The following is a 22,175-nucleotide window of genomic DNA, read 5'->3' as shown; positions in this document are numbered from 1 at the left end:
GGAGAAAAACAGCCATGTTTTGGAGATTCAACTTTTTTTAACTCCTCGTTTCATCAGAGGCTTGAAGAAAAGAGAAATACCTCAGGAGAGCTTCTTTCACACAGACTCTCACCACCCCTGCTCACAGGAGCAACTGCGCAGGCAAGAAAAATGTGTGACTCCATGTTCATTTATTTAGTTGTGCTCAGAGTTTTACAGGTAGCATTTTCCCTTTAGACCTTCTCAACAGAAATATAAAAAAGTTTGAAGCCATTTCCCCACTTACACACTCACCTCCAATAACCAACTGAAGTGAAAAGCAGAAACATCTTTAGTTAAAAGAAAGAGCAGTGAGATTGTGAAGGCTTCTCCCAGTCTAGAGCTGGGCTTCCTGCTAAGGCATAGACCTATTAGTTTGTAACTTAAAAAACTCCAGTCCCCAGAGTTCTGTAACTCCCATCTACTCAACAGAAAACAACTCTTCTCTAGCAGTGACAGGGACATTCCTGGTAGCTGACACTGTGCAGGGGAAACACTTCCTGCAGCTCGAATGAGCTTATTCAGAAACTCTGGGTACCCAGTTCATGCATTGAAGAGGAGACAGGGAGCAAACTCTTTAAGGCGAAACAGTCTTTTGAAGTACTGTACGCCCTGATATGACATGCCTGTCTCAGCAGACTGCTGTGGCATCAGGCACTTCAGTCATGGCTGTAGAGAACTGTCCCAGCTCTGTCAATAGAACCACAGGTAAATTTGTTCTTTCCTGTGAGAAGTCCCTGAGTTGCAGACCTAAAGGATCTTCCCCCCAAACACACCTCAGTGTCACTAGACCACCGAAAAAAGGAGCCGAGCCGCATCAGTAGCCTGCAGGGAAGCCCCCTTTCCGGGAATCAGAGGCTGCAGCCCATCCTTCATCTGTTCTGAGAATGGCTTGCACAACTGCACCACCGCTCACCCGCGTGGTGTTGTGTTTCCTCTTCCTTAGTTCTTCTTCTATACCCTGGAATGCAGAAGTGAATGAGGACAACAGGAGAGGAACTGCACATGTGCTGTAACCTGCATCCTCCATGACTACCCAAATTAGGTGGATCTAAAACTACATGCTGTTTCTCCACTGGCATGCCCTGCTTTTGAGGAGGTGGAATTGGGAAGATGTGGCATTTGTGCTGCTTAGTGTGAGCTACCAATACTGTTCCTGGTCATGGAGACTCTGATATTCATATGCAAACAGCCAAAGCTGATGGATCCTGTTTGGGAATGGGGAATATAGATGCTCTGTATAGAGCAGGGCATCCTCCCCAGTGCAGGCAGGTATCTCAGCTGTTACCTTAATAACATGCTTATTAAAGGAGGATCTTCTGCATAGTTTGATGAAGAAAACTGCCTTATGTATGAATGTTTTTTTCTAATATAGAGGCATGAGATGAGAGAGATACAAAGACTTCATCAGTCTCAGGCCTCTGGGACATGTCATTCCTCAGGGTGAAGGAGGCTGCCAGCTCAGGTGAGTGGTATGCAGGGCTAGCCAGATGTTGCCATTGGCTTTCACATCAACAGTGCTGCGCAGTCACCTTTGCTGGGAAAAGATTTCCAAGTTTGTTCTCAAGTCCTATGCATCCTCCTGTGCTCTGTGCCAGCACAACTGGGAGGTTGTGCAATAGGACAAGCGTTTCCTGAGGGTCACTGGATTTAGACTGCTGAATGGTTGGGGCCCTGATGTGGTTTTGTGTTTTGCAAGTTTTGTGAGCCAAACAACAATGCAAAAAAATACATACCCTCAGTTTCAGATGTAGGTCATGTTTGAATGCACCCCTTCAAACCCATGGGACTGAGATTAAAGGTACACTCTGAACAGTACTTAACCTATGTCAGCTTCAGTACTGCTCACCTAGGAGCATTTGGCAAAGCTTTGTGATTTTCCACAAGCCTGTCTTCCCAAAACTAGGAACCCAGCCCGTACAAGTTCACACACCCCAGACTCCAGCTAGACAAACCTCCTCTATTTCCTGCTCAAGCTCCGTGATATTGGGAAACAGCTGATCATGAATTCTTGGCTCTTCCACGGCTTTCTTCACATCATAGCCAAACCAGACGGAATTGATGATTGCCTGTAAGAAGCAAAAAGCCTCAGTGTTAGTTACTTGTCTTTATAGAATCCTGACCCTTGTAGCAACATAGGCAGAGTTATCTGAAGAATGTTCACAAGAGACCATTAAAGGCATACTTTATGGTCCCGAATGCTTTCAGTGGTTCCTGTCTCAGCTAAACCAAAACACAGGTACAGCAAGCCATTTTATATATGCTTAGGAGGATTCCCACACAGAGACTATGAGTTACTAAAATTAACATAGTAAAAGGATCAGATCCTCAATCTATTGTAGCTGGATTTATGATGCTACGATTAAGCTAGTGCTGGCTGACACACACAGCAGTCACCTCAGCAAACACAGCTACAGCCTCCTGTTACTGTGCAACAGGTTTCCTTAAACCCGGTTCATCTCTACATGATTAAATTGCAATTTGGAGCTGCTGGCAAATGAAAACAGCTTTGGGATGAAGGGCTAGAAAGCTGCTTGTAGCGGTTTTCACAGAGACTTCTTTACCTGAGCCAGAAAGCAGGATCCAGCCTGATGTAATGTGCACAACTGTGTGTGCTGGCACAGGAGGGAGCTTTCTCCTGCATTCACTTCTAGGCTAGCTGGGCATTTGAATGGCTGCCACAGCAGCCCACAGAGAGCCTGCCTATCAGATGGCCTGAGACCATGCCTGGGCTAAGGTCTTATTCAGCTTCTCTGTGTGACTTTCCTCCAAAGTTCAGGCTTTGGAAGGGAATGCTTCTAAAGTAGCTAAAGAGACTAGTTCATGGAGATCCAGAGAACAGAAGTCAAAGCTAAACTGAAGCCAAAAATCTTCTGCAAGTGGTAAGAACAACTTGCCAAAGGAAAAGACCTGGAGTCCCTGAAAGAAGTGATTACCTTTGTAGCTGTGGTAGGAGATGGAGATGGAGGTCTGACCTGCAGGAGGCCAGGCAGGAACCTCCCTTTCAAGCCCCTGGCCCACAGCAGAGCTACAGCCATGGTCATGATGTAAGTGCAGACTTCAGCCTCTTACCCCAAACGCTGCCTCTCCCCCACCTTGTTTGGCCTTAGCCGTGTCACCTGTTCTCCCATATCATCACATACCAGTGCTGTTGCTGTGGTTATTTTTGTTCCTCCAGAAGCACCAACCACCATCCTGACCTTTTTCGTTTTATCCACCAAGATGGAGGGGCACATAGAGGACATCGGCTGTTTACCTGTTGGGGTCAGAGGTGCAAGACAGGCTCAGCTTTCCACCTGCAGCTTAAGAACTGGCAGCTCCTGCCCCATGTCTGAACCCAGAGCCTCAGTATCTACCTTCCTGACTCAGCTCAGGTGTCTTGTCAGCCCTTGGAGATCCCACTATCCCCTGTACCCATCTCCTTCATGCTCCTGCGATGCAAACTCAGCCCTGGTTCTTCACACAGAGGCTGAAGGTACCTTTCCTCACAGTCCTGTCCCAGCTGGGCTTGTCTGTGATGCAGCTGCCTCCAATATGCTATGGCACATTCCTTCCTCTCCTTTCATTTCCCTGTCCCTCCCCAAAATACAGGTTAGCAGAATCCCAGCCTACTTTAGTAGCATATATGTGGGTCTACAGGAAACAGTAGTGGAGCAGGCAGATTGCTTGGGTTAGGTATGTGAGCTGTATCTACTCAAAGCTGTCTTACAGCTGCCAAGGCAGCACAGGGAAAAGGCTGAGCAGTGCCATCTAACACTTTGTAGATAACTCCTGCTGCTGCCTCCCTCTTAAATCAGTTCAAAGAAATCTTCTGCAGCTCTAAGTAATTTCATTTGACATGTGCTGAGCTCCCAGGGAAAAGATTTCTGGCTGTTGGAAGGAGTCAGACACAGAAGTTGTTCTTTAGACAGCCTCTCCTTCAGGACTGCACCAGGGGCTGGTTGTGTGCTTTTGCCAGGGATGCCAGCCAGATGACTTTCCATCCTCTGCAGAAAGGCCCAGCTCTGTGCCTGATGGCAGACATACTGCAGCCTACCTTGCAGACACCACAGCATTAATATGCAAGACATAGCCAAAAGTTGGAGTCAGAAAGGCAGTTTATAGTTCATACCTGGTGCTATGAAATTTGCTGGAGAAGGAGGGATTCCAAATCCATTGACTATGTAAGGTGAGCTGAAGTCATCCATCTCATCATTAAATAGGATTCCGCTCACGTTGGATCGTACATCAGAGCCAAAGCTAGAGAAGACAAGTTGGTACAAATATGTCAAAACTAGAGCAAATCCAGGAGAACCTTCAGGTGAATTACTGCAATGTCAAACCTGGAATTTGATTGGAATTACTCTCCAATCTCTCCTCTTGTAAATGATGTTCTGTCACCTCTTGGGGGAAGGAAGCAGTTTATACCATGAGTACACAAAGAGGAAAGGCAGCCCAGAGCCCTGCTGTACAGCTCCCCTGTAAGGACCCCAAGAGGAAGAACAGCACAGCAGCTAAATACAACTATTTCCCTTTCCAGTGGGCAGAATGGCACTCCATCCAGAGGCAGCATAACTCACAGGCTGGCACACTGGGGAATCACTGAGGATTTGCTTTGATGTGTCAAGCTGGAGACATTTTCTATGGACAAAAAGAACCTTCACCCCCCTTCCAAGCTTCAAGCTACACACATGGAACACAGCTCTTCCTGCCAGCACTCGAAGACAAACACTGCACTTCTAGGCCAGCTGTATTAGCTCAAACTCCTGTCTGGGAAGTCAGAGCCAGCAGTGATACCACTGCTTATAATAAGATCCAGATGCAGTGCATGTTTTCTTGGTGGGTGAACTCCACATGAGAGAGGACACATCTTGTTCTCTGACCCAGCCACATAGGTCTCAGTGTTAAGAGCTGACCTGCAAGATCAGCAGTAGTGCCAATCAACAGTGCTACTCATCACTATCCTGACAAAGAGGTGACAGTTCAGTGATGTTTTATACCAACCACAGAACCACCACTAGGAAGATGACAAAGGCCTACATGGAAGAAATGTCCGAGCTCATACTATTGGTTGATGGTGCTGGTGGCGGACACAGCACTGCCATCATCAGCCACAATGGAGAGGTGGGATGTACCGGCATTATCTCCAGTGTAATATACTGGCTCATAGTAGTCAACTGGATGGGAGGTGTTGTCTGTGATTCTTCTTCGGAGACTATCCGCAAAGAACTCAGACGTCATGTTTCTGATCGCCTGTCAGAGAAATCCAATGCAGTTACTCAGCAGATTAAGTTTAAGTGACATGTAGTTATGAGGCTGATATCCAATACTTCAGAGCACGGAAGAGTGGCAAATCCCAGCAGTGAAGCTATAGTTTTCCAGCAGGGGCATTCCTCCTTCTTGAGAGATGGACATTGTACCAAAAATCATTTTAAGCAGTCACAAAAGCAGCTGGTACAATGCAGCCCTTTGTGTAGGGAGATAATCGGCATCTATCATTGCAGGTCTATGGAAAGCTGTCATCACTTTACATCACTGTACATCAACACTGCTGTAAGGCGTAGGCAAGCAGTGTTAACGCTTGCTTCAAAGGTGAAAGGAAACGGATTGAGAGAACTAGGCCAAGTCAAGGCCTGATCATTGCTCTGTAAACAGCAAATTGGTATTCATCAAGCTGGGCTGGGCTCAGATCCTGCTGCTTTTGCAGAGTCACAGAAGTAAAAGCGCAAAATATGAAGTTGGGAAAAGAAGGGTTCCTGCCTCAGCCCTTCCCCTATGTTGGTCCATTTACTTTAGGCAGGACTGGGGTTAGAGAGCCACAGGGATGTCATCTAATAAGGCTTCAAGCACTATTAAAATAGGGAGGGTTAGCCCTAAATATACTCAGATGCTCCTCATGAATTAAGGATTTTGCTTTTCCTTACATCAGGAAGGTTTCCTCCATTTATATCCCTCATACTCAGCCATGAGTCACACAGGACTTCACGTTTGGATTCAGAGATATTACAGTGCCTGCAAATATCAGGTGTCACAGAGCATCCCTAACAAAGTTTAGTCACCCATAAACTTTAAGCTGTGCTCCAGCCAGTCTTGGTGTTGCAGAAAGAAAAGGCTTTTGCCAGGTACCTCTGTAATGTTGACAAATTTGGGATCTCCCAGTAAAGTCCTCTTGGCATAGGCAAAGCGAAAGGCCTCCACAATGCGGTGGTAAGTCAGACCTTTCTTCTCCACCGTTTTGATGCTGTCAGCAGAGAAATTATATCCTGGCAACAGAAGACAAATAACTGTGAACAACAAAGGAAAGTACATGGTCAATGGATTGCAAATAAACCTGTGTCAAATGGTATAATCTTGAAGCCCAGTCTCTCAGAGATGTAATCACTGGACTATCCTAATCTCCACACAGAGAACACAGGAGCTCTGGTAGTTTTGAGCACTATGTGAATCACCAGCAGGCTTTTTACTTTGCAGAGATGTTTCCCAAAAAAGCCTCAAGTACAAGTTAGTGTCCACACATGCAGGTATCAGGGAAGTGCCCTAGTCACAACCATATTTTCCCTCTCACACCTGTATTTCAAGTAGGAAGGAGTTTGCAACAAAAGAGAAATGTTTCCACATCTCTGATCCCTCCTGGGGTATCAGACTTCCCACCTGCTGGAGGGCTACCAAGGGAGGCACAGCTCCCAGAACTAAAAAGGTGTTGTCTCTGGAGCCCTCACAGTTCTGCTGCCTGTAAGGTACTGCCCATGGACACTCACCTTTCAGTATGTTGAAGATGAGGGCGAGCACAGGGCCGCTTAGAGGGGCACTAGGTGTGTAGAGGGTGAACTCCCCAAGTGTGATTGCTATGGGGTCTTCTATCACTGTCGCATTGTAGTCCCGCAGGTCTTCCAATGTGACAATGCCCCCTGGAAAAGAAAAGTAAATGATAAGTGTGGGTTTATGTGATCTTTGGTAGGAAGAGAAGGCAATACTCCGTCACTGTCCATCACAGCAAGGACAGGAGGGAACAGAGGCAAATCTAAAGAGTTGCAAGGTAAAGAAAGCAAAGATGGATGCACAAGAGATTAATCTATTCCTTACTAGATCCAGCTGAGGTTCAGATAGCCTAAGCTTGAAGTTGGGCTGATTTACAGCAGCCAAAAATCTGGTCATGTCAGGTAACAAAGTCCTTAAGAGTCCTTTAACAGAAGGAGGATGCAGCTTTTGGGTGCCGATGCTTTGCGCTACCTCACAAGCAGCATCACTTTTATGTTCTATTGCCTTTCCTAACAGAAGGGGGAAGACAATAATTAACCACCACAAACAACTTATTCAGATGAGGTTCATTGAAGCCAGTTGGTACTAGCCAGTAAGGATACGATACTACCACCATCTAGTGGTATCGAGAGATTAAACAAGCTCAGAGTTTACAGGACCATGTCATGTTTTAGGTAGAAACTTGTTAGATTCATGCTCTGTAAGCAGCATGTATCCACTATCTACATCCAGAAGCACATAGGCTTGCTTAGACTTTATGGTACAGAAATGCACAGCATACACTGTCCATTTCAGACTGAGTTTCAAATGCATCCATTAGAGTGCTAATAACTTCTCGAGTGTCCTGTTGCCACACTTTTCAGAGGCAGCATTTCGGGCAGCAGGCTTGACCCGCTTCCAAGGCTTCTGCAGGTCACTGGCTCCTCCCCCTGGGTGCTGAGCAGCAGCAGTCAAGCCACTCATGCTGTTTGGACAGATGTCCTGTTTCTCACCTACACTGCGGATGTCATCGATGATCTGTTTTGCCAGGCTTCCTGTGTAAAAGGCATCTGCTCCTTCTCTGGCTATAGTCTCATATGTGTTGGCTAGTTTAGGCATCTTCATGATATCGCCCTCATGCAGAATTTTCCCTCTTTTGCAGAACACTTCACTAACAGAGAAAGGAGATTGAGAAGATCAGATCTGAGAGACAAGTTCAATACTATGTGTACCTGTACCAGCTGACACAGTATTTGAGTGCTCATGCTAGAGACTTCTTGGAGAGAAGAGAAACTGTAAGCCATGCCCCACGGGTCCTGAAATCTTGCACTGGGACATAAAAGTGAACAGTGGCTCCTGACCTGAGATTCCACATTGCTCAGAATTTGCTCAGTGAAGCCTACAGGAGGGAGTGTTGACATTTTTCACCAAGACAGGCCACCCTCCCTATATGCCCAAGGGGCCCAACAACTCTCTCAAGATGCCTGGGAGAGGCCTAGTCCTTGCATTCAGCCAGTTCAGTTCAGGGCACAGACTGAAGCTATGAGGCTCAAAGCTTCCAGTGAGTCGAGGAGAACGTGTTTCAATCCCAGTTTGTCAGAGCACTTTGAGGTAGATAGTTTCATCTTTAGCTCCCTGTTGTGGTTTAAGTGTCCTGAACCCAGGACACTCCCTCATCAAGGATCACAAATGTGCTGCTGTGGACCTACCAGATGGAAGTACAAGAGATAGGCCCAGGCTGTACATCCCAATTGGATTGGAAACCAACTTGCAGCTGCCAGAGATTTTAAGGAAAAGAGAGGCTTAAGCATGATCTCCAGTAGGGCTGGACATAGATAGGAAGGGTTTGACTGTAAGAAGTGGAGGAGCCAGTGAAAACCTTTTATGTCCATAGTCACTGCCAGAAATGGATGGTCAGAGGCGTTGTTTGAGGAAGGGCTGGCTGCAAAGTAAGATATGACCCAAATTCCCACTGTCTGACAGCAGGAGAAATGTTCAAGGAGTCTCTGCAATTTCCTCAACTGCAGGTAAGATTAGCTTGGTATACTTACAGCATGAAGAAAAGCTGAGAATTCAGAAAATACGTTGCTGTCTGACAGATTTATCCCAACAAGTACTCTAATTCCACCTTTGCTCAGACAAATGGACTTTAAAAGACCAGAATTTATCTCTCTTTAAAGGTCAGGACTGAACATTCCTAAAATTGGCCACATTATTTAGCACCGCCAGGCAGCTGGAATAACAACATCAGGCACAGTGAGTGCTGTCACTGGAGGGGAGGCACGCTCCTCACAGATGCTACATTACACAAACATAAAGACTTTTCAGCTAGAATGCAGTTATCCCAAATTTCTCTGCAGAGAACAACAACTGCTCTACCTACTACAGTGAGACTGCTCTACCTACCACAGTGAGGGATTGCTCTCAATTGACTCCTCTCTTGATTTGATGGCTGCTGCAAGGCCTTTCCCAATAGGGAACCCTTCTCTTGCCAACTTGATGCTGGGCAGAAACAGTTTTTCCCATGCCAGTTTGCCATGACGTTTGTGAGCCAGCTCATACCCACGGATTTCTCCTGGCACAGCAATGGACAGTCCTCCTGGAGCAAATGAGGAATGTGTTAGTGTTCCATAGCAAGAAAAGAAAGTGATTAATAGAGTACGGAGGTAGAGCAGGCTTCTATGTTGTTAGCCCTGTTTTTAGGCAGGGATTACTTAGTTACACTACATATACTACCAGCTCATTTTCTGCATACAATGCTAATGGAATTACTCTGTCCAACATAAACATGCCTACATATTGTGGGCTGCACCAGACAGAGGTTGAAACACCTCTGTCCTCTTCCTGTTAACTCAAGTTGTTGGATCATTTCCCCTCAGTGGGCTCTGTACCAGAGAAAAGCTGCTCAGAACACAGAAGTTATCACAACTGCCTGCAGTTTCCAGTCCCTCAGAGAAGGACACACTACAGTACAAGGACACAGACATACTTCAGCCAAAAACCTTTCTGCAGCATTGTAACTACAATTGCAATATATTGATTACTGCATTGCACAGTGATGCTGCAGTTTATTTCGATCCTGTCTTCATTGGCACCTCCCTGAAGTTCAACACGTTTCTCAAACCCCCTCCAAGATGCTGCTCCTCCTTGGTTACAGGAATGACCATGAAGAGAGCTAGTTAGCATTTCTTTTGGTTTTGATTAGAAAATATTGCCCTGAAAGGAAATTAATTCTTCTCTGGAGCCCTTCAACCATTAATTGAAGCCACCACAAAAGGTATTTAGGGAGGATATTGAACTGACAAGAACTAAGATGATCCACAAAGATTTATTCAAAAAGGTGTAAAGATAGAACAGGTCATACTCAGTGCTTTGGATTCACCTGCATTCTCATAAAGTGAAAAGCAGGAAGTGCTAAGGTGAATAACTAGTTTGAAGGGCGTTATTTTTAGCTTGCGTTGTCAGAACAGAGTTTGCAGACTGTGTAAATTAGAGGACATTGCTGGGTGAGAAATCCTGGAGATAGGCAAGAAGCTAATCTAAAGAAATATTCTTAATTTAAACATGTCAGTAGTAGCTAATGCTGGACTTATTTTGTCCCCCCCAAAGCAATGAAATAGCTTTTGCCATACCTTTCAGAGAAAGCTGTGTGTTGTTCCAAAACATGTCCTCCGATGCTCTGCTTGGAGCCACCTCTCTTGCGTTAATGATTTCCACTTTTCCTTTAATGACAGAGCAAGGAAGACGATGTTTAGCTCTGGACTCAGTACACAGGCATGGTCTCCGGTAAAGTCTGATCAATATGAGCCAGTTTCTTGGCAATTATTTTGAGGACAGTGTGTTCCCCCAGAGGCAGTGAGAATCAATCTTTTACCCTTATTCAGGTAGGATAAATCACCTGCTTGAGTAAAGACTTATCAAACTGTTCCAGATGTGTATGGTCCTGTCCCTTACCTGTGCTGCTATAGATGGTAAAGAAGAGACCCCCTCCAATGCCCATGCTGTGAGCATTCATGAGTCCTACACAGAGCATAGCTGCAATTGCAGCATCCACTGCTGATCCACCTTGCTGAAGGATGTCCCTGTGAAGCAGAAGAGAAGGCATCACATGGTGACATGTTACAGTGTCTCAGCTACCTGTGAGCAGTCAATTAACCTCATCAGAGAAGCTATGACAGATTCTCTAATGCCAATTTGTCTATAGATTCCTCAGGAAAAAGAAGTTTTGCGCTTCTATCAACTTAGAGAACAGATCCTAATGGTCCAGTTCCAGACCAGATCAGCCCTCAGAGACACATCCACACTAGTCTGGAAACACCAAGATGTGTCAAAGTGCATGCGGGGACAGGCATCCCAGACACATTCACATGAGAAATGACAATGCTCGGAGGAGCCTGAAATCTCAGCATTTGAATCTGGGACTAGAGGACAGCTTGATAAACGGATTTTATAAGGAGCTCAAAAAAATCTCTTGTTCCCATTGTTCATGGATCATCATGGGGATCTTTGCCTGCTATGCTGTGTTTGAGCAACTGCAGTAACTTTGGTAAGGAATGGTAAAAGCCAGGTTTTATTATGGCCTCCTCTTTCCACAGGGAGTTTAGAGATGACCTGTGCTGGTCATCTGCCAGGCTTGCACCCGGACATCAGGGAAACAACAGTTTTATCTTGTGCAAGAGGTGTCAGAGCTAACGCGAGTCACAGAACAATTAGTAGGTACCTTCCAATTATCGAGCACTGCCCCGCGTCTGTCGCCACAGCCGCCTTCTTGTAAGTGTGTGTGTACCCTGAGTCAGAGGGCAGCCCAAAGAAGAGACACAGGAACAAGATGAACCCCAGCAGGGCTGCAGTCAGGACTCCAGTCACCACATAGCACTTCTTCATCTTCCTGTGGAACGAGACAGGATTGTCAACCTTGCAGCTTCTGGGGTGCATGGGAACTAGAAAGCAGATGATCAGGCACAAGAGCAGCCTTTTCATCTCCCTTCTTTCACATCCACTGTTTCCCCCTTCTACCCCCCAGCAGCTGAAGCTCTGCACATGGAAGGGTGGCTTGGGAAGGAGTGGCCAGGGGAGCTGGGAGCCCAATTCTGTATTCCTTGACATTCACAACAGGGTAATGCCCTGTTTTTAAATGGACTATCAAGAGAGAAGAGGATATTCAAGATGTCCTGGTACTGTTACCTTTCAATGGTGATAGGACAACCCAGCTCTTTATGACTACGCTCTGAAGATTTTAAATGTTCAGCAAGCATTTAAGTTATGCTCTGTTTGGGAGAACAGGGGCCCAGTGCCAGACTGGATTTTATCTAGATGCTAAATCAAGTCGGGAATACCAGTCAGAGAGTCTTCACCAGATTTCCCGCTCCTGCACATGCTGGCAAGGCCTTTGCCCCCTTTGTAATGTGATGGAGTTGGGCACTGCATCCTGCCCACACCCTGGATGCAAGCCGGATTTGATCTTTTCCTCCCTATTTTTAGCCACATGGTGAAGCTGTATATGACTCCTTCCCATCTTTCCAGCCCTTGAGCTATGAGCAGTGAATGGCTTCCTCCTCCCCCGAACCTCTCACAAACAGGGTCTTACAAATATTTGCTCACTCAGATTCATATCAAGACCTTTTCTATGGGCATTGCCAGTACCATTTCTAGGCCCCTGCCATCACTGTGCAGAACAACTATTCTAACAACTCCAAAGCTTTTCTCAGCTTCCCCTTTACCCATTCCTGCCATCCTGTTTGCAAAGTGATCTGCTTCAGTGAGCACCTGAAAGCTCAGTGTTACCAGAAAGGAAAAGGCCCCAACAGCAACTTGGGCTAGTTACAGCAGGTAGGCAACCTCATACACCAAAAAACCAGCAGATTCATAGGTGAGAAGGGAAATTCAAAGAGCAGAACATAACTGATGTTAGTCATATCATTTTCAGAGGAAAAATTAAAAAAGAAATTAACTTTATATAATGTGCTTTCAAACACCATGTCTGTGAAGGAGTCTCTGTCCAGAAGGCTATGAATGACCACTGCAAAACACATCTTAGTCATTAGCAAGCAACCTTGGCCAAACTATTTGGCACACCCCAGTATGAGCACAGCATCCCACCCTGTCCAGGGCCCTTGGCCAGAGCACCTTTCCAATAAGCCTGCCATTTCCAGAGGGTGATGGCCAGTGCTCATGTCTCCATGTTTCCCGGTCATGCACACAGCTGCTCCTGGGGTGCACAGGGTTATAGTTCATCTGTGAGTGAGCAGAAGTCATCAAGGAGCTCTCTGGCATGCATGTTACAGATAAACACCAGGAAGATTTGAGAACTATTGAAGGGATGAAGAGTCACTACCACCTTGTTGGGACTGACAGTTGATGAAATACATCTTGAACAGCTACACTTTGACCCATTTCCTTTTCCATTACAAGACCTAAAAAAGGTCTTGCAATTTTACCATTTGTAATTTTCACCATCTTGTAAATTTACCATTACAAGACCATCAAAAAAGACCTAAATTATTTATATTACCTTCAGGGACCGACTTCCCCCTCTGTAGAGCAGCTCTGCGTGTTAACTTTGACTACTGTACTTGTGTAATAGGCAAAATGCCCTTTACCTTTTGGAAGCATCTTGCCACATTCAGAGACAAGCCAATCCATGGCATTGTGGGTGAAGAGTGGATCCATCAACCCTACCCTCTGTGGATGTTCAAGAGACCAAAATAGAGCAAACTCCAGCAGCCAGAGCAGCACTCGGTGCCTTGCAGCAGCAGCAGGATTAGGGAGCAGTGAGCATGCCAGCGCTGAGGTAACTAGAGGAAACAGGCCAGGCCAGCCAAACCAAAACTCTTCTCAGAGGGAGGAGACCAACAACCACTGTCCCCTCACCCACCCCACTCCTGTTATTTCAATTAGGAGGTATCTAACCAAAACCTGTATCTGTGAGTCTCATTCTGAGCACTAATGATATCTCCAAGTAATGCAGCTCAAACCAGGGTGTAAATCTACTGCTGTTCTGCAAACAAATGTCAACTGAGAGCAGTAAAAGGTAAATGGATGAAACTTCTTTCCAGGTTCTAGAACTTGATTTACACTCAACTACTTTTAGAAGAAAACAGTGGCGTGTTAGCAGAGCAATGACTGTGCAGGGAAACAGAGAAGCCATTATGCCCCCACAATAGCTCACACACAGCCTCAGAGTTTAAAGGCAGTTTTGTTTGTTGGCAGAGGGAGCTCAGCTTCAGCACTGGCAGTCTCCTCCAGGCTTCACAAGAAATGCCAGGGGAGCTTTTATCTATGCCCCAGCCAGGCAGAAGGTACTTTGTTTCATCTGAAGGCTGTTCTATGCTGGGCTGTCCTGCAAGCACAGGGTGACTCAAGTGCCTTGGTGGGTAAGTTAACCCATAGGCTTCTGGCTGGGGCTGTGCAATTCTGTACAGTAGCCTGCCCCACTGCCAGGCCAGGCAAGATATTCTGTGAGCAGGAGAGCAGAAGGGGAAACCTCAGCTGGTAGCTCTGCTCTCATCTTTCACCTCCTCTCTGGATTCAGATGATGGTCATGAGAATCTCCTAGGCCTATAAGAGCTTCAAGCAGAGTGTCCAGCTGCCTGGTGAGCGTACAGACCTTGAAAAGGGCTCTCCAGCCCACTTCATAAAACTCAGGTGCAGCTCCAGGCACACTGCCAGTCCCTCAGACACATGCTACTGGCAGCAGGAACAAGCACACAAACTGCTGTGAAGAAGAGACACTGCTTGCCAGGCACTGCTTCTGTACCTCACTGTGGGACCACATTGCCCTCTGTGGCGCAACTGGGGCCAGAAAAAGTGAATGCTCTTGATAAAAGTGCATCTGTGCAATCTGTCAGATTGATCCTACTAAGGAAGAAACAAATGTACGAGCTAAAGGTCTGCAGCTTTCTCTTCTTAAATAGCACAGAAGGAAAACTCAGCTGAGGATAACCCTCTCTGCCTTAACTGCCAGCTCAACTCCCTTAAGTTCCTTAACCTCTTTCAGGCCTGACCCTAGAGGGAAACATCCCTTGCACAGTTCTTACTGCCTTCCTAGCTGTAGCGCAGCAGAGACCCAGAGGCATTTGTTTTCTGTACGGCAAGTGGGAGATGGATCAGAAGCCTGCAGATATCCATCCTCTAGCACACCTTTCCATACTGCCCTGTGCTCTGGGTAGGTGCATTGCAGGAATTTTGCACCAATGGTCTTTTTGAGTCTCAAGTCCCCACTAGGATTTATTGTTGGGTGCGGAGCAGCAGCTGCAGGCCCACGCATGAGCTACTGTCTGCTGAGGCTAGCTTTAACCTCCAAATCTCTGCCAAATCCAGCTGTTTGGAAGCTTGCCTAGCACTTCAGTCACACAGCACTGGTTGGCAGCAGCAATAGGTCTCCAGGAAAGAGGCCTATAAAACCATTATAAGCAGTATGATTATTTCTCACTGTTATAAAGTTCCAACAGCCAATCCTAGCCATGGAATTTATAATGTAGTCTGATAATCTGTCTTAATTTGTATTAGGAGAGGGGGAGGACCAGCAAGTACTAGAGTTACGCTTGTATGAGCAAGCCAAATGAGCTGTATTCAGATGTGTCACAACATTCACAACCTTATTTAAACATCACACTTTTTGAATTAGAAGAATCCAGTGCAACAGGCTAGCTAGTGTCAGGCAGGAAATACAGAGTCTGACATCTCTGCCAAGAGGGCTGGGGGGTATGCTGTAGAGATGAGGAAGCTGCCATGGTCAGGGAAAGCACCGGGAGAACTGAAAGAGATGTACTAACCAGAAAGCAGGGGCGAGAGAACAGTGGAATACCAGAGGATGACAAGGGAGTTCATGCACTGCCTTGTTCTTGAATGGAGCACTGAAGGAATCATTCACCGACAACATCTGGAACTTTAACTCCAAACTTTAACCCAAGAGGTCTGTGCTTTAAACCCTTCATGCAAAGGCTGCATACCTCAGCACCACTCCTAATCATTCCTTGTACTCCCAGCCCCAACCCAGTAGCCAGCACTTGGCCACTAGCTTCAAGACATTCCCCAAGCAGCACACATGCAGGCAGGCAGATTCTCCTATGAGGTACTGATCTTCATGGTGACTAGCAGGCATTTTTTTCCATAACTATTTATACCTTGTCCACATGGTGTCTTCTAGAGACTTTAAACAAAGTATTAATAACCACCTCTTGTATCTAAGGAAATCACTTCCAATTCAGGTCTGATACAGATTTCTGTAGAAAGCTGACTCAAAGACTAAAGTACCTGGAATTCAAAATAAGCAGATATTTTAAGTCTAGTAAATTCTACGCCATGCAATGAGATAGGAGATACATTCTTGTATTGAGCTGGAACTTAAAACTATGAAGTTCTGGTACATACCCATCACAAGATTTAAGTTGAAGTCTTATGCAGTCTTCATCTCTACCAATGATAAGGGAACTTCAGCAGAGTTCAACCAAGCCATAAAGAAGCCCAAAGAGGCTTCCAAATTCAGATCTAGGCACTGGTCCTGCCTGGAGCAGGGAGAAAGAGCAGTCCCTGGAGAGACTCAGTAACTCCATTTGACACAGTTAAAAGCCTTCCTCAGAGCTAGTGCTCCATGTTGGTTCCTGTCCTGCTGTCCTGCACCCTGTGTGACTTGCTGCCTCCTTCCCCTCAGATGTAGGCAGTATTTTGCCCAATGTAGAGCAAACTCTGAGCTCACCAAAAGACAAGAATTTCCTCTTGAAGCAACTTTCCCCCCCCCTGAAAAAAGCTTTCATGTTTTCCTGAAGAAATTTCAGTGTCAAATCAAACAATTTTTATTTTAAGACACCCAGCATAAACTATGAAGTGAAAAAAGGCAGAATGGTGAAATAAATGCAGAATACCCCATTTCACATTGTTTTCTCAGTGTTTTCTTGTTGGGGACCTTCCAGAAATCCATAACTGTCAAACTTAATCTCAAAAATGCAAGTTACTAAGATAAAGTTGTCTAAACCCATTCAGAATATCACTGTTACGTTCACTCACAATTTAAAATCAAAATGCTTCTTAAAATTGTTCTATTCTCCCAACTGCTGCAAAAGATGTTTTCAAATGCTCTTCTGACATTCAACTAGAAGTTGTTTATTAGACTTGAGCGTATTCAGACTCGTTAGTCAGGTCCCATCAATTCTCTTTTGGCAAGCTTTCATCTGAGTGTTAAAAAAGTCACATTGTCACAAAAGCCTGTTGAATAAGATCCCACACAGCACTTCCAGGCTGAGGGGAATAGCCTAATGAAGGTAATTTGTAATTTCCCCTTACCTTTCAAACATATTTGCAAGTCCGTCTTGTCCTTTTTGCGCAGATCTCTATGTACTGATATCCTCTGAATATCCTTGCTCAAGCATTGAACCGTTTACTAGGGACAGTACATCCTTGTAGCAGTAACCACTTATCTTCCCTTAAAAGCTCTCTGAAGTGTATCATTTGATATTTGTACTGTTCTGCTCACGGAGACCAACTCGTTGAAACTCATTATGTTTGAATTCACAGTACGAGAGGAATGCATATGTAATCATTGACTAGGTGAAGTGTCAAGAATCCACACCTTTTAAAATGCATATTTTAGCATTCACAAAGATTGTGTATCACCAGCAGAATCATTCTGTGTTCTTGAATTCAGTTACTACATGGTACAAACATGAATTTCCCCACACCTCATCACTAGCTCTTAAGTTCTGAGCAAATATGTGGTCATCTTAAGTGGAAGTGCTCCCATCTCATGTACCCTCACACCCCTCTTGCCTAATCAACTTGCACACTGTGGCTCAAAAAGAGATGGATTTCAAGTGTGTCTGTACCTTGCAGCTTAAACCCAGACAGATGTAAACTCTACGTTTGGTAGGAATAACCTCTCTGCCAAATGTGAGCCACTGCCTGCAATGCGAGGGCACTTGACCAGCTCACATACCTGTTCTTCAGTAATCACAACTACACAGCACTTTAAATTGTCATTGGGTTTAGTTCAGATTAACACTCCTGTCATCTCGCTGCAAAGAGAAGATGCAATGCCTGTTCTGCTACCCCTGCACCCATAGCAGCACCCTCTGGCAGGATGGATGGCAGAGCAGGAAGGTAGGGATGAAGAAACCTGCCCTCCATCACTTATCCTCATTGGTACTTTTAAGCAACAATCCTACATACCTGTTTGTGCCAGGTCTGGAAGCATGGTTGCAGCTCAAAGGTTGCAGCTCACCTGCCATAGAAGAGTGTAGCATAAACCCCAGTAGCAGCCCAGACTCAAGGTAATGAGCTGCACAAACTGTCCTTGTACTCTAACAACTTGGTTACTAAAGCTGAATGCCCATCCAGAATGCAGCATGGGCAAATCACAGCAAGAGTTCAAGCCCACATGTCTTGTGGCCAGGTGGCTGTCCTGTAAACACAGAATGAAGCAAAGTCTGCCTGGATGCCAGTCAACACTGCCTGATGCTATCTTTTGACTACTAGGATTAGTCAACTGGTTAATGTCTCGATTCCAAATATGTTCAGTCTCTCTGCCCCACTCCAACCTTTGATACACCAGATCTTTACTGACTTCAGAAGGATGGTACCTGTACTACAATGACTCATTAACAAAGTTTGGCCTAGCTTCAAAAGTAAAAGTATTTGAGAACATGTTTCCCCTGCTTCAAAATACACATCTTAATAGCAACAAAATGGAGTTCTCTTTGTCATTTACATTTGGTAAAATCAGTACTATAAAACAAGAGCATTACAGCCTTAAGATATTTGGAAGAGATTTAGCATGTGCACATCTTTCAAATACCCCTTTCAACTTCAGAACCATAAAACTATGTCCCTGAAGTAGGCCTAGGTCAGAAGAGTGCCTCTTGTCAGCATGTTTGTATCAGAGGGTGCAAGGTGACATGGAAATGCTGCTAGCTGTAAGAGATCCCTGTTCTAAATCATAATTATCCAACTGTTACTCTTCATCCCAGTTGCTGAAAGGCAAATTTTAGAACAGTAAGCCACCAAAATGAAGCAAATTCCTATGTCCTTCATGGGCAATGCAGTCTCATCTGTGCATATTCTTATCAGCACAGAGCTGGAGTAACTTGGATGCTCCTCAGCAAGTTACTCTTTCACTTATGTATGAGTAGAGTTGAGGATAGGGTCAGAGAAAGTTACGAAACCTAAAGTTAGTGTTTCTGGTTCTGATATAGATAAATAGCTTGCTACATACAGGTTGTGCTATGTACAACTACCTCATTTCAGTTTACATGGTCTTTGGGAACTGACAAGTATCTCTGTGTAGGCATTAATACAACAGATAATCCTGTTATAACTCAGCCTTGCATGTTTCAAGAAGCAAAGCCACATCACAGAGTAATACCATGTTTAATGCAGCTACATGGCCGCCTTGCTAATCTCAGCATAGAATTATAAAACCCATTACAAAAAAAGAGAAAAAGTATCTCCTGCAGGGCTTGCCACCTCTTTCCACTTGTGATGCTCATGGCATGGTCAGCTTTAAAATTATCCAAAAATTAGCATGTGCTATTACATTGAAACATGAGCAACAGAGTGAAATCTCCATTTGTTTCTTCTGAAGGAATGCATTTGTCAGCATGTGAAGCAATGCCTTCACAGCTCTTGTAATAGAACTTGCAGGTACTGAAAACCACCAGGCAACCTAAAGGCACTTCTAGGTAATTTTCCTTTTTGCTTCTTCCCTTACCCCCACTGATTTTTTTCCATGGGAATTTCATGAAGCAACACCAGCAACGACTCACACAACACAGATCACACAATCACATCTACTGTTAAAATTCCTTCTTTTATGGCAGGACATGTAATCCAATCCAATCCTCCATTTCCTGATGTTTTAACTAACACCTTATTGGAACAGAAGCTGTTACAAGATGCCCCAATTTTGCAGGTTAGCTCTTTTTTTTTCCATGAGGAAGTCTTTCCCCTCTAATAGAACAATGTTGAATTCCAATACTACCTGAACAGAAGCATCAAATAGTATCTTGAGTGTCCAGTAACACAGAGATGTAAATAAGCCTGCAAAGCTTCTTCTTACAAAATAAGTTTCCTTTCTGATCCCTTGCTCCACTCTTCCACCTTTAGGGTCCCCAGTGGAAGTCAGGTACCACCTGTGTGTGTAGCAGACAGTCCTAATTTAAGCTGGACACCACATAAAAACCACTAATGCAAAAAAGATCACTGCTAAAAAAGTCTTGGAAAACAAGTGACTAGGGGAGACTGTTAAGAGAAAAGGCACTATAGGAACTGGAAAAGTTGCCTAGCTTGTAATAGGTCAAACTGACTAAGAACACAGGCACAACAGCTGACTTTCAAAGCTGAAACTAAATAAGCAGATGTTGGTTCAGAGCCAAAGCACCTCCTTCCCCTCCAATGAGAGCTGCTTCCACTATAACACACCTGCTCAAAGAGGAAGAACCCACTAAACTCATTTTATGAAGTCTGGTTTCCAATAATAATCTGTAGGTGCAAAGGTAAGCAATGAAGAGATAATTGGAAAATGGGGAGGTTTATTATCCTTTCTTGCCAGCCAGTTCTGGTTACATTCTTCTACACACAAAGGTAGCTGAAGTAGTGTCACTAGGACTTCTAGTGTGACAGCTCACAAGGCTCCTTGGTGGCTATTGATTGCTGTGTAGAAGCAGCAGCAATTCACCTTTGACAGAGAAAACTGGGATGTGCTTAATAGAGGAAAGTTTTGATAAAGCCTTTTGAGGTTGTACTTTTCTGACATCAAGGATTTGTGCAACTGGCATATTAATAAAATTGTTATGATCCCAATGGGTTCCGATTCTTGTAAAGTTACTATAATCCTAATGATATTCCAGATGTAGAAAAGAGATAAATCTAAAGGAGACAATAATTAGACAGTGGTATAAGATCTTCAAATGGATTATGACTGATACATAGATTATACAGCTTAGGTGATAAGAAGGGTCAGCACGTTGCCTGAGCTGTTTTAGAAAGGATATTTCTACATCTTGTGTGATCTTGTTCTGCCAGATAGACAATGTATGTATGAAAGAAGTATCAGCTTAGTAGTGGTGTTCTGTTTTGTAAGAGCACTTTCTTGATTTCGATAAAAAAGGACGTTAACCGTTGTTTCCTATTTTCCGTTCAAATGACTGGCTGCAATAACTCAGTATGCCAAAGTGAGCATAATGCCAGTAACAAGGACGAATTCATTAAGCCTTATCTAATTTCAAGTCTTATCTGACAATAAATGCAGATCTTCTGCTCATCCCTTCCAGAAAAGGGCATCTGTCCTCTGTTCAAAGTTTGTCTTATCACTTTTCCTCGATTTATTTTCCTTCTGCTACTTAGTCTTTACGCATAAATTTTATGTGTATTTATGTCAAGCTCCACAGTTTCCAAAACCTACACCAATCTGTGCTATTTATTTATCAGCTTTATGAAGCCCTTTCATCTTTGCAAACCCTTTCTGCCAGGCCAGCAAGGACTTGCAGCTAACAGGCCTGCCTTTCCCACAGCAGCCAATAATCAGCTCAGCAACACAATCCCAGACAGCTTCCCCTCAAACCCAAAGTGCTGGCATAAAAGGGAGGAGAGGGCTCCTGAAGGAATGGAGGGGGAAAGAAGAGGGAATAATGTGGGGTAAAGAAGAAAACCTAAACTGGTAGAAGGGAAAAACAGGAAAGGAGAATGAAGGAGGCAGGTAGGAGGACAAAAAAGTCTAAAGGAAAGGAGGAAGCAACAAACCAATGCCCATTCTCAGAGCTAGATGTTTTCTTCAGTTTAGCCTGACTGCTGCAGTTGGATCTATCCTTCACATACATGCTGAAGCTCTCAGATCACGGATAAAGCATGGACTTTCTTAGTGCTCTGCAGAAGGATTTACTTGATGTTATTGTCATAACAGACAACTATTTATTTCATAGACTGTAGAGCACCTGGACAGCAAAGACACCCCCAGCATCATCGCATTGTCCTGGCAGCTTTTCTGGCTCTGCACCTGCCTCCTGGCCTTCCGCTTTGTTGGCAGGTAAGAAAGAAACCTGTCAGTGCTTGACCTCCAGTCCAATAGGGTTTGCATTTTCTAGGTTATATTCCAAAGCACAGAATGATGTGAAAAGAGGAGATATGCAAGATCTGCGTATTTCAGCCCAGCAACTGGCTTTCTCTGAAAAGGACTGTTTTTCAACAGGACATTGATTTAAGTAAGATTTTTTTGTCTTTAAGAAACTATGAAATCTGCCTTTCAGTGTTTGTATAGCTCTGACCTCTACAGTAGTTCAAGAGTCTTTCCTCTGTCAGATAAGCACTTATCTTAATGATGCTGTATATAAAACTAGGGTCAAATTGTGACTCAGCCTTATGACCCTACATAGCAACTTTTCATAGACCATCAAGTAGGGTGGTAGATAAGATACCCTCAAAGGGTTGGATGGGCCATGAAGAGGTGAAATATC

The 22,175-nt window shown here is 44.6% G+C and overlaps 1 protein-coding gene across 8 annotated transcripts in view; it reads right to left on the bottom strand.

Annotated features, from left to right (window-relative positions):
• Nucleotides 1-151: 151 nt before the first annotated feature.
• The window catches only part of GGT1 (gamma-glutamyltransferase 1), a 30,768-nt gene continuing 8,744 nt past the window's right edge, over nt 152-22,175 (bottom strand). For 5 of the 8 annotated variants that reach the window (XM_065692902.1, XM_065692904.1, XM_065692903.1 and 2 more), the window contains exons 2-13: nt 11,456-11,623; nt 10,690-10,817; nt 10,368-10,457; nt 9,142-9,334; nt 7,749-7,906; nt 6,756-6,905; nt 6,124-6,260; nt 5,063-5,250; nt 4,130-4,257; nt 3,162-3,274; nt 1,974-2,087; nt 152-979 (exon numbers count right to left, since the gene is read on the bottom strand). In XM_065692902.1, coding sequence (XP_065548974.1) covers nt 836-979; nt 1,974-2,087; nt 3,162-3,274; nt 4,130-4,257; nt 5,063-5,250; nt 6,124-6,260; nt 6,756-6,905; nt 7,749-7,906; nt 9,142-9,334; nt 10,368-10,457; nt 10,690-10,817; nt 11,456-11,619 — 1,707 coding nt within the window. In that variant the 5' untranslated portion in view covers nt 11,620-11,623 and the 3' untranslated portion in view covers nt 152-835. Of the gene's footprint in view, nt 980-1,973; nt 2,088-3,161; nt 3,275-4,129; nt 4,258-5,062; nt 5,251-6,123; nt 6,261-6,755; nt 6,906-7,748; nt 7,907-9,141; nt 9,335-10,367; nt 10,458-10,689; nt 10,818-11,455; nt 11,624-13,334; nt 13,373-17,016; nt 17,174-17,898; nt 18,142-22,175 lie in introns of those variants that run through there. The other 3 variants (XM_065692897.1, XM_065692900.1, XM_065692898.1) reach the window with 3 other exon arrangements.

Source organism: Lathamus discolor, chromosome 12, assembly GCF_037157495.1.
Source record: "Lathamus discolor isolate bLatDis1 chromosome 12, bLatDis1.hap1, whole genome shotgun sequence".
In the NCBI taxonomy this organism is placed as follows: Eukaryota; Metazoa; Chordata; class Aves; order Psittaciformes; family Psittacidae; genus Lathamus; species Lathamus discolor.
Note: the sequence above shows the minus strand (reverse complement) of the source record. Positions and strands in the feature narration are given on the sequence as shown.